Here is a 17011-nt window from a genome sequence, read left to right on the forward strand (position 1 = left end):
TTTTCTCTGCAATATTATAAAGATACGCCCTTTCCTCTGTAAGGCCTGGGACCCGCTGCGTTGACGCGTCACGTGGTGTGGCTGTGAGCCAATGGGGAGGGGAGGCTGCGGGAGGAGGAGAGGCTTCGGGGAGCGGGGAGGAGTGTGGAGTGAAAGCAGCGTGAGTGCCTGTCTGTGTGTGTGTCTGAGTGCCTGTGTGTGTGTGTGTGTGTATGTGTGTGCCTGAGTGCCTGTCTGTGTGTGTGTGTGTATGAGTGTGTGTATGTGTGTGCCTGTCTGTGTGCGTGCCTGTCTCTGTCTGTGTGTGTGTGTGTATGAGTGCGTGCGTGCCTGTCTCTGTCTGTGTGTGTGTGTGTATGAGTGCGTGCGTGCCTGTCTCTGTCTGTGTGTGTGTGTGTATGAGTGCGTGCGTGCCTGTCTCTGTCTGTGTGTGTGTGTGTGTGTGTATGAGTGCGTGAGTGCCTGCCTGTGTGTGTGTGTGTGTGTATGTATGTATGTATGAGTGCCTGCGTGTGTGTTTTTTTTACTTACCTGCAGCCCGTGGCAGCCCGTGGAGGGAGGGGGGGGAAGAGTAGCGGGTCCCTCCGCTCAAGCCACGCCCCCCCTCCCTGTCAATCCTCCCAGTCAATCCTCCCACTCCCGCCCACCTCCCGCTCCGGCCCCTCACGTCATGGCCGCGCCCCCTCACGTCATGGCCGCGCCCCCTCACGTCATGGCCGCGCCCCCCCGACCCGTTTGGCCACGCCCCCCCCGCTCCGAGAAAAGTATCCTGTAGACCGCAGATCGCGGTACAGCGAGTTGCACGCACCGCCGGCAAGCAAGCCAGCCGTGCGGACGCGTGCAACGGGACCTTAGCCTTACTCGACTGCTAAAACGTTGACTCAGGCCCTCCTTCTCTCCCATCTCGATTACTGTAACCTCCTGCTGTCCGGCCTTCCTGCCTCTCACCTGTCTCCCCTACAATCTATTCTTAACGCTGCTGCCAGAATCACTCTACTCTTTCCTAAATCTGTCTCAGCGTCTCCCCTGCTGAAATCCCTCTCCTGGCTTCCGATCAAATCCCGCATCTCGCACTCAATTCTCCACCTCACTTTTAAAGCTTTACATTCTTCTGCTCCTCCTTAGGCTGCGGTCCCAGTAATGTCTGTGACACACGCGCCCGGCGGGGGGGGGGGGGGCTGCGCATGCACAGCACTAACCTCGATCTGCGGTCTGAGGGGAGAGAGGGAGCTTGCGACGGGAGGGGGCAATATCGGGGATTTGTAGGGGCGTGCTCGTTACGTCACGCGGCTTGTTTGCCCTCATTGGGTGAACCACCGGTGGGGGCGTGGCCATGCCTCCGTCGCAAGTTTTAAACTCAATTTCATTGAGTTTAAAAAAACTTGCAGTACGGCGCGGCTGCATCTTCAGCGTGAAGGTGCGTACTGGGCCCTTCCCCATTGAGGGGCGGTGCTTACACGCACAGCGCACGTCGCGCCGTGCGCTGTGGCAGTGACTGGGACCGCAGCCTTACATCTCAGCCCTAATTTCTCGCTATGTACCATCCCGACTCTTGCGTTCTGCTCAAGGAAGTCTTCTCTCTACACCCTTTGTATATAAAGCCCTCTCCCGCCTTAAACCTTTCTCATTGACTGCCCCACACCTCTGGAATGCCCTTCCCCTCAATACCCAACTAGCACCCTCTCTATCCACTTTAAGACCCACTTGCATAAAGAAGTGTATGAGTAGCACTGTGGCTAATACTATACACGATACATAAAGCTTGTCCCCTTGCAGATGCACTTACCAGAACGCCCTCCAACTGTCTCTGTACATTCTATCTACCAATTAGATTGTAAGCTCTTCGGAGCAGGGACTCCTCTTCCACAATGTTACTTTTATGTCTGAAACACTTATTCCCATGATCTATTTGTATTTATATGATTGTCACGTGTATTACTACTGTGAAGCGCTATGTACATTAATGGCGCTATGTAAATAAAAGCATAGATACTGTACATACAAAAGACAAATAAGTTTCACTTACTGTAAGTCCCCCCCCCCCTTTTTTTTAACATGAAATAAGGGACTTATGCAACTACAATTCCTTTTTTTTTGTCTACCATCTCACATAGACACTTTCAAAAAGACATTTGCACACAAATACAAACAGTACTCGAATAAAAAGCACACACAAACGTTCAGAAAAACACATGATCACCACTGCAGGCACATCCACACTTAGGACACTAACAGACAATTGAGTGCACACACAAGATTACACAAACAGTACACAATCATAGGACAGTGAAATAACATATATGCTGAGTTAGAGAGGAATGCAGTCAGCTTGCCTCTCCCTAACAGGTCAGTCAGTAGATAGTGTGTTAAAAGACGTCTGTTTATTTGAGCACACCCCCTCCTCCTCTTTCACAGCAGCAACACTGGGAGAAATTACAGTAAGGGCTGCCAGCACAGACAGGGAAGTAGTAAAGAACAGCAGCTTGAAATACTGTTGCAATTGCACTGAGCTGCAGGGAACCCACTTCTGTTCCAAAAAGTGGAGGAAGAGAGAATCTCAGCCTGCACCAAAGTTGGGGGGCACTTGTCCTCCCTATTCCCTCCACTGTTTTGCTCCCATGCAAAGGCGGGACCTGCCTTCCAACCCCGCCTACCTCCCCACCCCCTGTGCTTCATTTGGGTTGTAGGAAATAGATTGCAAACTCAACGTGTCCGGAAAGGTGTGCACTGTATCCCATTCCACTGCAGAAGAGAGGGAGAGAGAAGAAGGCAGAAGGGAAGTAGGGAAAGTAAGTGAGCTGTCAGAGGATCGCACAGGATGTTGGATCCGTCTTCCAGTGAAGAAGAATCCGAGGAGTTGCTGGAGGAGGAGAGGAGAGATGTGTTGGTGGTGTCAGGCAGCGGGGGTTCGTCTTCTTCCCATCGGTCTGTGCATGCCCCTGCCCGGGATCCCCGGGACACTGCTGCCCGATCCACTCTGGCCAGACCTGCCAGTCCCAGCCCGTCGGTTGCCAGCGAAGGGAGAGAGGAACAGGAGAGGATGCAGAAGGAGGAAAGGGAAAAGAGGAACAGGTTGCAGTTGTACGTCTTCGTGATGAGGTGCATCGCCTACCCCTTTAACGCCAAGCAACCCACTGACATGGCCAGGAGGCAGCAAAAGGTAATGTCTTTCACTGGTGGCAACAGGTGTCACTTGGATGGGTTAAACTTCTAGAGCCCCTTTAATTGCCAGGGGGCCTGCAATGCATTGCAAAGCATTTCACGTTTGTCTTTTCATGCCTTACATTATTTAGCAGCACCTGCTGCTGGAATGGCCCTGCTTGTTGGTTTTTCCACTTCTTATAATGCACAATTGTAGCAAATGTGGGGCATTTACAATCCAGTTGTGACACCTTTTGTCAGACAATTACTTTTAACATGTTGTCAAATGTTATACGGAAAATTGACGCAACACAAAAAAGGCAGCAATAAGTGACTAGATTGTAAGCTCTTTGGGGCAGGAACTTCATTCAATTTTTACTTTCTTGTTTACTTCTACCCTTATTGTATTATTTATATTTGCACGTTCTGCATGCTATTTCTCTATGGCTGCATACACAAATGGTTGGTGCTATTTAAATGAAACCTATATACGTACTTGAATAACTACCATTAGGTCATATTGCCATGATCATGGAGGTGCCAGGTGCTAAATAGATGTGGTTTGCTCCCATGTTCAAATCTATTAAGTACTTTCCTAATATTATCTAAGGGTGTATGAGATTATTGGTGCTTTTGAGCCACAGGGACATAAAGTACTGGTAACATTTTACAAATAATAAAATTCAATTAAACACCCATATTTGTAGCACACATTCCTTCAGAATTTAATCTCTTAAATCAGTAGGCACAGTTTTGTCAATAGACACCAATAAAAAACAAGTCATCTAGCACCAGTGACACCTACAACACACAACAATATACTATTACTAACAGGAAGTTTTTTTGAAATGTGTCAGTGTGTGTGTGTGTGTGTGTGTCCATATACAGTGCAATTGTTCATTAAAACCTTTTGATCAGTGTTGAATCATTTGCTCATCTGGCTTCTGGTAGGAAGCTGAATTGTGTAACAAAACTCAGAATGTACTAGTCTTAAAGCTGCAGTTCAAGCTACTGTTAAAAAAATATGTGCATCAGTACAATCCACTGTACACACTGACAAGCGATTAGCTAAGTTGCCAATCGATCTGTTCTCCTGTGATCGATCAGCGGGGGTTCACTAAATCCCTGTCAGTGCAGCAGAAGAGAAGATACAAAGTTCTGTGGGGAAGATCATGTGACCAGGCGGTCACTAGATATAATTGGTGCACTGCTAGAGAGGGCAGGGCTCAAACAGGGGTGTGCCAGAGCCTGTTTCAGAAGAGGAATGGGGTGTGACTTTGTAAATGGTTGCTATAGAAACAAAAAATGTTTTTTACATTATAATACATTAAAAATGTTTTTTTTTTAATGCTACAAGTGTTTTCTCATAGTACAGAACTGATTTATTTATTTTAAAAAAACACACACAGGAGGAAATTGCTTGAACTGCAGCTTTAAAATAATTTAGTCTCACAATGTAATTATTTGTAGATATGCAGTAATGTAGCTGTAACGTATAGCCCACTGACAGGCTTGCATGTAGCGCACATTAATGGCTAAGGCTGCGGCCCCAGTAAAGGCGTGCGCTGTGCGTTCAAGCTCCACCCCCCCAGTCAGTCCGGTCCCAGTTACGACCCTGTTGCGCACATCTCCCCAGGGGTGCGGGACAGGTTTTCAGCGAGACGGGGGAATTTGAACTCAAAGTTTGCGATGGAGGCGTGGCCACGCCCCCGCCGTCGGTTCAACCAATGAGGACGAACCAGCTCCGTGAAGTCATGGCCACGCCCCTGCAAACCCACCGCTATGCCCCCTCCTGTCGCAAACGCTCCCTCCCAGGACTGCAGATAGTGGTGCAGCGCTGTGCACGCGCCGCCCCCTGCCAGGCGCGTGTGCTACAGTGCTGACTGTTCCGGCGGGTGGATGCTACGCGACAAGCGCGTGCAAGTTCGTCACAATTTCGGGTTGTTCGGTGGGAGTTTTGAAACTGAAAACTCCACCGGCGGCAAAGTACAGCGTTGACGCTGCTACTTTTTGCAGCTACAACCCAAAATGATATTTCGGGCTAGAGTCGTGTCACGTGGGCTGGTTCAGCGAACCAGCTCCGTGACACGTTTGCCACGCCCCCCCCCGCCATGACTCATCTGCTGCAGCCAAGGCACAGATCGCTGGGCTGCAGGAATGCGCGGCTGAGGCACGCACGGATGCTCGCGACCGTAGCATCCACCCTGAACTCGGCAGGCAGGCTGCGATGCGACGTGCGTACGATTACGTGCACGCGCACGTCCGCCACTCTTTCACTTTGGTGGGTGAGAGTTTTCAAACTGAAAACGACACCCAGCGGCGAAGTACAGCGTTGTTGCCGCTGCACTTGAAGAAGACTTCAAGCAGCAGCCGCGTCGCGTGTACTTCGCCAGCCAATCACAAACGCAGTTTTTTTTTTTTTTTTTTAAAGTTTCTCCTCCAATTGCGTCATTTTGTCTGCTGGGAATGAGCACACATCGCCCAGCAAAGAGGTGCGGAAGCACGTTGGCGTAGCAGCCTGTCTGAGTTCAGCCTAAGGCCTTGGCCATGTTTGGCGCTTGCTTGCGGAAGCGTGCTGACGCGCGCTCCCGCTCAGCACTGAGCCCCTACAGCCGCAATTAGAGCGGCTTTAGTAGGGGCTCACCTGCGCTTCCGCGCGCTTGCGGAAGCGCAGGTCTTAGGGGAATTTAAAATTCCCCCGCTTGCCGGCGAGACAGGCCGGTCACGTGAGTGGTTCGCCCAATGAGAGCGAACCTGCTCCGTGACGTCACTGGCCCACCCCCGGCCAGTGAAGCGCCCGCCCCCGGCCCGCCCCCTGACGGTCTGTCCCCCAACTGCCCCGATCCATGTCTCCTGTGTGCATGTGTGTATGTGTATGCATGTGTGTGTGTGTGCCTTTGTGTGTGTGTATGTGTGTGCGTGCGCGCGCGTGCGTGTGTGAATATATTTATCAAAGTTGCACAATGTTAATAAATAATTCTCACAACATATTTTTTTTTTAATTTTTAAAATATTATATAATACACACACACACACACACGTTCGTTCCCCAGTGACACACAGACCACTTCAAAGTGACACACACACACACTGACAGCTACCAAGTGACACACACACACAGTGATACCTTCCTCCCAAGCGCTTGCTGTCTCCTCTGTCAGGACAGCAAAAAGCTCCTGGTAGAGCGAGCGGCAGCAAGCGAGAGCGAGCAGCAGCACCTAAGCGCTTACTATGTCCCAGGCCTTAGAGGACATTTCTCGCTCACATACATATTCGATCATGAAATACTTTTTTTTTAAACACACAACAGGAGATCAGTGCTGCCAATCATAAACACTTTCAAGTCGTCATCTGCTCTGACAGCAGTGGGCTTTGCTGGGAACATGCATCATGCAATACTGACCTCTTTAGCAACATAAGGGTTTGCAATACATTGCAAATCAGTGTTTGGCAGCTCCTGTAAAACTGAAGAACTTCAGCTAGTGCTTAAAAATTCTGAATCTTCTCAATTGCATGTGGGCAATTAATGTACTGTGGCTCTTTTTCCAATGTTTTCAGGGCTGCCCCTGGAGTGGTGTATTTCTCTGGCTTGATGTTTATGGCTGCGGGCAACAGCACACTGCTGGAAGGAATTCCCACATCCTTGTAGCACAGTTACCATATTTTCATCATAGCCTGAAGTCTAAATTATTACTGTATATCAACAAATTCCTTTCCATCTTCATTGCTATTTGTGTATGCAGCACTAGTAGATCAGAGATAAGATAGCTTCACCTTGCACAGATGCTTATAACACGTCTCTTCAAGGTGAGACATCTAATTTCACTGTGTGTAAATTTCACAGTATATTTGTTTATTGAGGTATACTTACAAAAATAGCTCGTACACTGGATTGGTTACAGTTAAACTGCATACTGTAACAAGGTTATTTATACAACATTGTTTGTGTGCATAGCATACATGTCGGTTGAATAGGACAGGTTTATTTTTAATTTTTTTCTAAACCTCCTTTTCTCCTATGGGATTTGGAAAATTAATCAATACATGTGAATGCATTTAGTTTAAAAAATCAATAGAATATTCAACAGTAGTCCAAAAAACCTGCTGTGATCAAGGTCCTGACTGAGGAAATTAATAAGTTAACCTCCCACGACTAGCAGCACTGGGGCTCAACAGTTTAGGCTATTATTTGTAATAATAATACAAGTAGTATTTGTAATAATAATAATAATAATAATAATAATAATAAAAGTAGTAATAATAAATATACATACAAACATACAAAGAAAGAAAGAAGAGCGCACGCTCCTAGTGTGATAAAGTATGGACAATTTATTAAAACGTTAGTAGACTCATAAACGCCGGTAGGTCTTAGGCCGTGATTATACCAAAATTTGTGTGCGCCTGAAAAACATTTAAAAAAAACAATAGAAGCGCTCATACGTGGAACTGCAGGGAGGATGTCTCCTGGCGTGATCCTCCAATTTGTTCTTGTCTAGCGACGGCCGCGTCACGTGAACGGTTCCAGCCAATGAGGGTGAACCGCTCACGGCCACGCCTCTTTACCTCCTCGCCTCCTCTCCTTTCTTCTCCACTGACTCCCTGGTATAATTACGGCCGCTAGCCGACAGTGTGAGGGTGACGTTAGTGGATCGCTCAGATACATAAGGTATAATTGAGGCCTTAGGCATGTATGAGTATCAACTCAAACTCCATCTTAGCCATCCATTTGGAAGCATTTTCCGCTCTCCAGCGTGGCGATGAACGCCTTCAGCTCCCCCCGGAAACCGGAAGTGACGATAGTGTTCCCGGAGAGGAATCCCCTGGCAATGGGTGTTTCACGCATCGGGTTCCCCCTTCACAGGAGTTCACTAGGACTGCCTGTCTAGTGAATAGTGCCGGTTGTAAAATTTGCATATACAAACATGGAGAATTTTAATGACACTGTATATAATGTCACTATACGTCGTTATTGTTTTCAAATATACACATTGTTGGTGATACATAGAGTGCAAATCATAGGGATCTTTTTGTGTGAGGACTCTACCTCACATGCCTATCTGTGAACCCAGTTAATACTATCCCTGTGCACCATAGTATTTTTTTACATCAATAATCTAAAATAAGCAGCATTTGTGATTGAGCGGTTTGTCATTTTTAGTGGTGTATAAAAATGATTAGCCAGCCCAAAAATCTAACCATTTACATGCAAATTGTTATATTGTCTGATTTGAGCACATCAATTAACATCAGCTGGACATCAATGTGTTAATTGGAGATCACTCAGCACAGTGTCGCCCTCGGAAGTCGTGCCATACGACGAAACGTGTAAGGAAGTAAAGTTTCAATTCTGTCCTAAGCTGAGAACCAGCAATTTTGTCTTCCCGTGTGGCCACGTGGTCTGCGCGCAGCCAATGGCAGAGCTGATATGTCACGGCCTCCCCGTGCTCCCCTACAGGCCGCCCATCGCGGCCCTTGTCTCTGCACGCGCCGCCAGGAGCGCGTGCAGCAGGGGGGACTGGGCTGTAGCCTTAAAATTCACCTAGTAAACAGAATTACTGCACTAAAAAACAGAAGATAATTTACAATTGTCTGCTGCATTGATTACAGATTTAGGAAGTTCGTTTTACCCCTTCCTTTTTTTTTTCTTTTCCCTCGTTTCTTATTGTGACCCCTGTTATCTGGCAGAGGTCCTGTTGCTTATTACTAAAATGTAAGCCTAGCTGTAGAGAATTCGAAAGCCAAAAAATACTTATCGCCATATTCTGTATCAGTGAGATACAGCTGACTCTTCTACAATTGTACCAGTATAATATAATGTACTATTACTTTAGCTTCTGAAACAACTTCAATGCAAACATTTGGTTCAGTGTTTTTACTGATTTTTAGTGTTACTTTCAAAGATGGCCACATTGGATGCCAAGATTAATGTGTTCATTGCAGCCAGGAATGTAGTGCTTTACTATCTTAATCATCCTTGTGCATGAGTTTCATAGGATTTAATTGCAAAATAATGATACGAACACGTCCTGGGCTTTTCAGAAAGAGGACATAGAAAGGGACGGGGTTTCATCTCTAGTTTGGCTCGATCATCTGTATTAAGATGAGTACGTTTACATTCAGCATGTAATGAATTGCATAGTATTGTAACTAGAGATATAGATCTGTACCACAGTGGTGTCTTTGCTGCTGCTGTTTATTCAGTACGAATCACCTGAATTAGACAGCAGGTGCATCCACAATGCAACAGATGTATGCTGTTTTTGAGTGGAGTCAGGTGAAAGAGCGAAACATTAAAAAAAAATTGTTATGTACATTTCACTCATCAGCTTGTGTTCTTTGCTAATAGCTCTAATTTAAACGCCATCCTGCAATATAAACCCCACAGTTATTGTAGAGCAGTATGTTCAAGACCTGTAGTATACTGCACTGAAGTGGATTTTGACTTTGGCAAAAAAAATTCAGTTGACTCAGTTCACTAGTTTGCTCCCAAACTAGGTTACAGATTTTAGATTATTAATATATAATGGGTTAAAAAAAAAAAAAGTTTAAATAGTAGCATTCCCTTATACAGGATTTATTTCTTGAATTTAAAGGTATACGTTTAGCTTTGGAAACTGTATTTGCTTTGCAGTTCTCATCCTTGGTTATCACACATTCCATTTTAAAGTACTTAAACACTGTTTCCGCATTTAGTTCTGATCCGTAATCTGGATATTCTTGTACATTCTTTGATTTCCATTGTTGATTGTTGTGCTATTCAGAGTCACATTTTTGGTTCTACATTTGAAAAAAAAATGAAGATTTTATAGCTCGATGTTTTTATACAGCAAAGTGTTTTTGACTTTTTATTTTTTTTATTTTACTGTATGTGATTGGGACTGTGCCTTTTTAAAGCTTTTGTAAGCTTCTGACACTTAGGCCGAGGGCATGGTCTGGCTTTCCCGCAGGTGTGCGGAGGCGTAGCTCTTAAAAAAAATTCAGTTTGCGCGCTGACTTACGTCACTGGCCCGCCCCCAGACAGTGGGAACTAAGGCCTCCTCCGCATGGCTGAAGTCCCTATTGACTTAGCCTAAGATAGATGTTGGGATGTCAGCTGTCCAAACCGCTGTTTAAGTCTATTTACATAATGAGGAGAGACTTTTACACACCCAAGAACATCACCTATCTATGTTACAGATGATATATACTTATTTGACCAAAGCAGAAACCTATGTTTAATTTAGATCTAATTTCTGTGTACAGATGAGCCATGATTTTTGAACATTTTGGCCACAAGGAAACTGCAGTTCAGTGGAGGCTGACCGAGGCCCGACCGCAGTTTGCCAGCGCCCAAAGCCTAGTATTAGCACAGCGGGGTCCCTGCTTCTGAATGGAACTCCCACTACGTTAATCCTACCAGATTGGAAGAGCTGTGCAGAGAGAGCTGTGAGATGTGGTCACTTCTGTCTCCTCTCTCTCTTTGGCGATCGCGCTATTTTAATTTTTATTACATAGGATGGAAGCAGTAGGTCGCTGGAGCTGAACCACATTACTTTCAGGTCCCAGGTACCCCGTGCTTCCCAAGTTACAGGCCTCCGTATCGGGTTCTGGTATCTCTGGCAAGTTGAAATGTCACGTGTCATGGCCCACATGACTGTGAGATTTAAACCTGTAGGAGATACTGGGGCCTACACCTTGTGGATCTGGGAATTCCTGGACCTGAAGGAAATGCGATTCAGATCCGGAGACCCCTTGCTTCAATCCTATGTAATAAAAATGACGCCATCACCTGTAAGAGCTGTGCAGAGAGAGAGAGTGAGATCGCTTCCTCCCTGCACAGTTCTTTCAGATGGGTGCGGCCCGGTAGGAATAATGCAGTGGGAGGTTGATTCAGAAGCAGGGACCCCACTGTGTTAATCCTTGTGGGAAATTCCCCCTGCACTGCAGTTGACTGTGATGAGGCCTGCACTTTGGCCGCTGTCCACCCACTCCAAGTGCCGGGCAGGGTGAACATAAATTATGTTCCATCTGTACGTAAAACCTTCAGGTCTTTAACTACCATGCTTCACATGTTTGAGTCACTTTATTAGTATCACTTAAAAATCCCTATGCACAGAGTAAAAATGCACCAATAAAAAAATGCATAATAAACATACACTACCGACACGTTTAATTCGAGCACGGCTAGCACCGCAAGCCGGGGGATGCCCCGGCGTGCTAGCCGCACTCCCTCAGCGTGCCGCGCATCACCGATGCGCGGTCACGCGTCATCGGGTGCCTGCGCCCCCTGCACGCGCGTCCAGGGCTCCCTAAGGGAGCCCTGGTGTCCCGCGCTGTGGGGGACGGCGGCAGGGGGTTCCGGGGGACCCGGCGGACCCGGAAGCGGGAGGGAGAGCGCCCCGATCGGAGGGCGCTCTTCCGCTGCTTCGGCGCGCGCCCGGCACCCTCCGGCGCGCGCCAGGTTACTGCTGCGGCCGAGAACGGGCAAATGCTCGAATAAACTCGGCCGCAGCAGTATTGTAAGTTATTATATATAGAAAATGCAATAAAATATACTGAAATGACAGCTACAACATTCGGCCCCAGAACTAGGGGAAACAGGATATCAGGAGGAAAGTAATAAAAGAGAACACACGTGCTGAAACGGCAAAACAAATTATTTTCAACCTACCGTAGAAAATGTGAATAGTCATTTTTCATTTGTACCATATGGTTTTAGGGTCCCCAATTATACATCAATTGGCACACTTTGTTTAAGTAATATCTCCCTTTCTCCAACTCTGGTCAGTGGTCCTCTACTGTTAATAACCTGAAACATCTGCCAACATTATGTCCACTTTTTTTTTATTTTTTTTTTATTTTTTAATGGTCACATTCTTTCTTTGATGAGTCATGTATAAGGGATCTCTCCGGATACCTAAGATGGCTACCGACAGGCAGTGACCTCTCACGCTCACTGAAGCTACCGTGACCAACTTGCTTCCTGGCAATTCCTGCTCCTCCCAGGAAGTCAGCCTCTCTCTGGCCCTCATTGCCAGCAGGTGCTTCTGGCCTTTATATAGCAGACAGTTGCTCCCTGTCAGTGCTCGTGCAAAGTACTCTGTATCTTGTTGTGCTTAAGCCCTGTCTTTGCCTCTATTATTACCTACTTGTGTTTGACCTCTGCCTGGACCTGACCACCCTTGCATGCCGCCTGCCTCGACCCCGGATTTGAGCTTGACTACCCCTGCCTCTCAGGCCTCAGATCTCAGGCCAAGGTCGGTGTACTACTCCCCTGCCTCTGACCTGCGGGTTTGTATCCTGTTTTGCAGTCAGCAACGTTACATCATGTTTGTCTCAACCCGATGCCATGAAGTGCATAAATGATATGATATTAAGTTATGTTAAAAAAAAACAGTTTATCAGTATTACGAGAGTGAGAGATGAAATCTATCCCCCTTAATGATGGGGAATTGCAGTAAGGGCGTGCTGGACCGATATGTACCATTCTTTTTATTTTGGCGATATTGGTGGCAGAGACACTACACCATTCTTTCTGTTCGTACTGGTTTGTCCTTCAAACTGTTAGTGCTCCAATAAACAAAAGAGGTTATCACAAAAGAGATTTTTTAAATTTAGAGTCACTTGATACTGTACAATGTGCCAATGTTTTTTGCTGCTGTTTGATTCTACCAGACTATATGTGATGGGTGGATACAAAAGGAATAGAGAACATTTTTTCTTGATTTAGCTCTTTCCTGTTACTGTACTTCTGTAGTTGATCCCTATTCATATTCTTAACTGTGTAGATTTGTTTTTCAACCTTTTTCCTATCGTACGCATGTTCTATAAATGTTTTACCCATCTCCTTAAGCCTTTCTAAGGGAATGTCCACATTGTTCACTATACGTACGTCTAATCCGTAACATCCAAGTGAAAGTTACGTTTTTTGTTGGGGTAGGCAGGTAGAAACTGTTCACTTTAAGTACTGTATGTAATTCTTGACTGTAGATTTACAATAGAGGTCTGTGATGAGTATCCCATCCTTTTGTCAAAATCATAATATCTAGGGAATGAATCTTAAAGCAAGGTGTATTGGACAGGCCTTATCCAATATTTTTGTGTCCAGAATTGAATAACATTTTTAGCTATAAGACCCCTAGAGTTGGCATCTACAATGATCATCCATTTTAAAGCAGCAGTTCAAGCAATATCCTGCATGTGTTTTTTTTTTTTTTTTAATAAATAATTCAAATAAATACTGTACTATGAGAAAATACTTGTAGCATTGTAGCCCTGCCCTCTCTCTAGCAGTGCAACAATTGTATCTTGTAACTGCCCAGTCAATCATATTCCAGGACTACATTGCCCACAATGCTGTGCAAGAACTGAATTAAATAACCAGGAGCAAGCAATCGATTTACAGGAGAACGGATCGATCTGCAGCTTAGCTAATCACTTGTCAGTCTGCAGATTGTATTGATGCACATATTGAATGGGAAAAAATATATATTTTCTAAAAAAACGACAGTTTGAACTGCAGCTTTAGACTCTAGCTGTAGGGTTCCAATCTAGATTTTATAATGCTCACTCTTCCCTAATTACTTCAGGACTACCACTTAGTTGAGTCAAGCTGCCCTCCTATCCTGCCTTGTTTAAATACATGTAGCCTCCCATTTGAGGATTGCCAGTTAGTATAAGGGGTTAACAGCCTTAATGGGTTAACTGTGTGGGATCACTCGGGTTACTCCAATACCTATCATGTGATCAGGGTTAGCCACTCTGTTGCTCCAATTGTTCTAGAAAGAAGTTCCTTAGAGTTCAGACTGAAGCTTCACTGTGAGTCTTGTAAATAGGTTTCTCTTAGTTGTATTAAGGATTTCCTGTCACCATTTATTGTTTTCAGTTAAGGAACCTGTATATAGTTAGAGCCCATAGTAATGGCCCAAGATTGTTCTCTGGCCAGAAGAGGAGTGATCCCACCAGAGTGCTCAAAGTAGTAGCTCTGGAACATAATCTGATTGGCCTCACCAGAAGGCCTTAAGTAAACTCCTGATCCAATATGCATGGAAGAGGTAGGCAGTACACAGAGTGACGGGATACTGATTCCCGTGGACAGTGTGTATTCCTCCCATAGGCCCACTTGAGATGTGAAACTACATACAAAATCCCCAATATCCCTGTCCTTACTAAAAACTGACGAGTCATTCTTTCTCTTTCGTGAGATTGGAATGATGGATATGTGAATTGCATATACTGTAAGTCGATCAATGTTACGTTTGACAACATTACAAAATGTGTGTAGTGTTCAGTGTGCACTTAACTAATAGAACTCTCCTTTTGTCATTTCTGTGATCTGGGTGTCACACTGCTTTAAATCTGGAAAGAAAATGTATGTTTCATGGCACGTACAAATTTACAACCATCCATTTCTGTACCCAGAGGCTTTTGGGGTGAATAATCGTGCCGTATTTAGTTGGTATCTCCTCTTCCTCAGGCATCTGTGTTTTTTTGGGGGGGGAGGGGGGAGGGGTGTTATGGCTGTCCTTTTTATTTTGCCCAGTCTGGTCTTTTTCTTATTCTGCTTTCTGAAGTGTTTCTAAAACGTTGCAGAGATTTTGCCAAAACAGACAGTACACTGGATTGCCTGTCTCAAACAAAATGTCTGACTACTATATCGCCATATTGGGATTTGTTTTAACGGAGAATACGTGGCAGCTGCTTTATTCTTCAGAGTGCTCTCTGCAATATCCTTCATGTCACCACTAGTTATGGGTTACAGGCCAGATTTAACATGACTTTACTTGGTGGTTTTGTATATGGTACCAGCCCTGTAGTGTTAACGGTGGTTACCGTCTGAAGCTGGCAACAGTTTTTAACCAGTCCTTAATGTGACCGTTTTTATAATCAACTGTATCCCTGCGGACTTGCGTATTTTCTTTTTGATATTTGACGATACTGACGTCCAGTGTACGTACACACACACACACACAACACACACACACACTTATGCAGCCAATGTGTAAGCTAATTTCTGTTGTAATCAAGAAGAGAACTTTGCTTTGAGCCTGCACCCCTGCCGCTAAACTTACAGTTTGATTAGTCGATAACCTTTGGTCTCTTTTTGTTTTTGTTTTTTAGTTTTTTTCCATTAGTACTTGCTTTTATTTTTTTTATCACTACCTTTTTTTAATTTAATGAAAATATCACTTCCTTTTTTGTCCCAGCCTTAGAAAGCACATATTGGACCAACAACTTTGCAAAATATGCTGCCAATTTATACTGTCATTCAAATGCAGCAGTAATAATTATTCATCAATATTGCCACAAGTCCAGCCATTGTCATCTGCTCATAAGGAGAGGCCTTAAACACTGCTGGACCGCTGATTAAAGCTGCTGAACCTCACTGTTAAGTCCTAATGACTACTAATTCAATCAATACACCAGTAGAAAAGTCATCCCCTGGCATTGGAATCTTCTGTCACTGATTACTGTTTCTTTGATGCCAATTAAAGTGAGTACTGTACTGTATACACCGAAATACAGGCCAAGCAAGTGTTTGTGGTCTGTGCTATTTTAGTTTATATTTACTCTAAGGAGAATTAGAGTATTTCAGATCCGTGCAAGTGAACAGGGTTTTTATTAGAGAAAACAGTCATGTATATTTCTAAGTAAAATTGGAATCTACTTTGCTAATGGGTTTAAAATAGGACATTTTGGGGACATTTTGCAAGATGTGGGGCATTTTCTCAATAGATCGGATAGTGACAAAAGTTCAGATGTGTGCAAGAGTCCGAAAGACTCAAGCTAGAGAGGTGGATGCAATCTTGTGCATATCTTGTGTCCATTCATTGTGGTTGATTCCCCCCCCCCCCCTGGAGTACAAAGGATATATATTGTTCCCATTCAATATGTGCATCTATACAATCTGCACACTGACAAGTGATTAGCTAAGCTGCAGATCAATCTGTTCTCCTGTAATCAATCGCTTGCTCAGGGCTGTTTAAATCAGTTCTTGCATAGCATTTGGAGCAATGTAGTTCCTGGAATATGATTAACTAGGCAGTTACTAGATACAATTGGTTCACTGCTAGAGAGAGGGAGGGGCTCAAGAGCCAGAGCCTATCAGAAGGGGAAGGGACTGTCACTTTAGAAATGCTTCCTACATTAGAAACATTAAAAATGTCTTTAAAACATTTTTTTTAAATGCTACAAGTATTTTCTCATACAGAACTGATTTATTAAAAAAAAAACAAAAAACATGTAGGATATTGCTTGAACTGCTGTTTTATTGTCCCATTTTGCATCCGAATCTGGAAATGTATTCTTTTGTGACCTGGGTCTTAAAGGGCGACGCTTGCTAAAGGGAGTGGGGAGAGTGAACTTGACAGTGGTGCCAGGGAACTGCCAGGGCAGGAGAGCACAATAGCAAACTATCCATACATTTTCACAGCAGTAAACACTTTCTTGGGATCTTATACTTGTACTGAGATACTTACCGGCATTACCTGTTCACATTATTCAGTCTGGTTTTTCTACATGTTCCCACAATGTATAGTTTTCCTTTTGCTATTACTTTTTCAAGAAAAAGAAACTGCTTTCTGTCTTATAAATACCCCACCTACAGTATGTATACACCAGTGTTAGTCTGTCTGTCAGTTCATACAAAATAACCTAAGATTCACTTAGTCAAGTGATTGAATTGGTGTGCATGTTGAATGTACTCAAAGCACTGTCATGAAAACAGTTTATCTGTGATACACCTAGTAAGAGGCTTCTTACTCTTATCATACTGTAAGTACTTGGACAAAGTGATATACCCTTAGGCATACAATTGAGTATATAACGTAGGTCTAGGAGGCAGGTTTTACTGAAAGTGGTCTTTGACTAAAGTGTGATGACCATTATC

The 17011-nt window shown here is 44.6% G+C and overlaps 1 protein-coding gene across 15 annotated transcripts in view; it reads left to right on the forward strand.

The window, feature by feature from the left end:
- The first annotated feature begins 2450 nt into the window (after window positions 1-2450).
- CADPS2 (calcium dependent secretion activator 2) overlaps window positions 2451-17011 on the forward strand; it is a 516545-nt gene continuing 501984 nt past the window's right edge. For 8 of the 15 annotated variants that reach the window (XM_075599904.1, XM_075599908.1, XM_075599909.1 and 5 more), the window contains exon 1: window positions 2454-3160. In XM_075599904.1, coding sequence (XP_075456019.1) covers window positions 2819-3160 — 342 coding nt within the window. In that variant the 5' untranslated portion in view covers window positions 2454-2818. Of the gene's footprint in view, window positions 3161-17011 lie in introns of all 15 variants that reach the window. The other 7 variants (XM_075599913.1, XM_075599912.1, XM_075599915.1 and 4 more) reach the window with 3 other exon arrangements.

Source organism: Ascaphus truei, chromosome 5, assembly GCF_040206685.1.
Source record: "Ascaphus truei isolate aAscTru1 chromosome 5, aAscTru1.hap1, whole genome shotgun sequence".
NCBI classification, from domain to species: domain Eukaryota; kingdom Metazoa; phylum Chordata; class Amphibia; order Anura; family Ascaphidae; genus Ascaphus; species Ascaphus truei.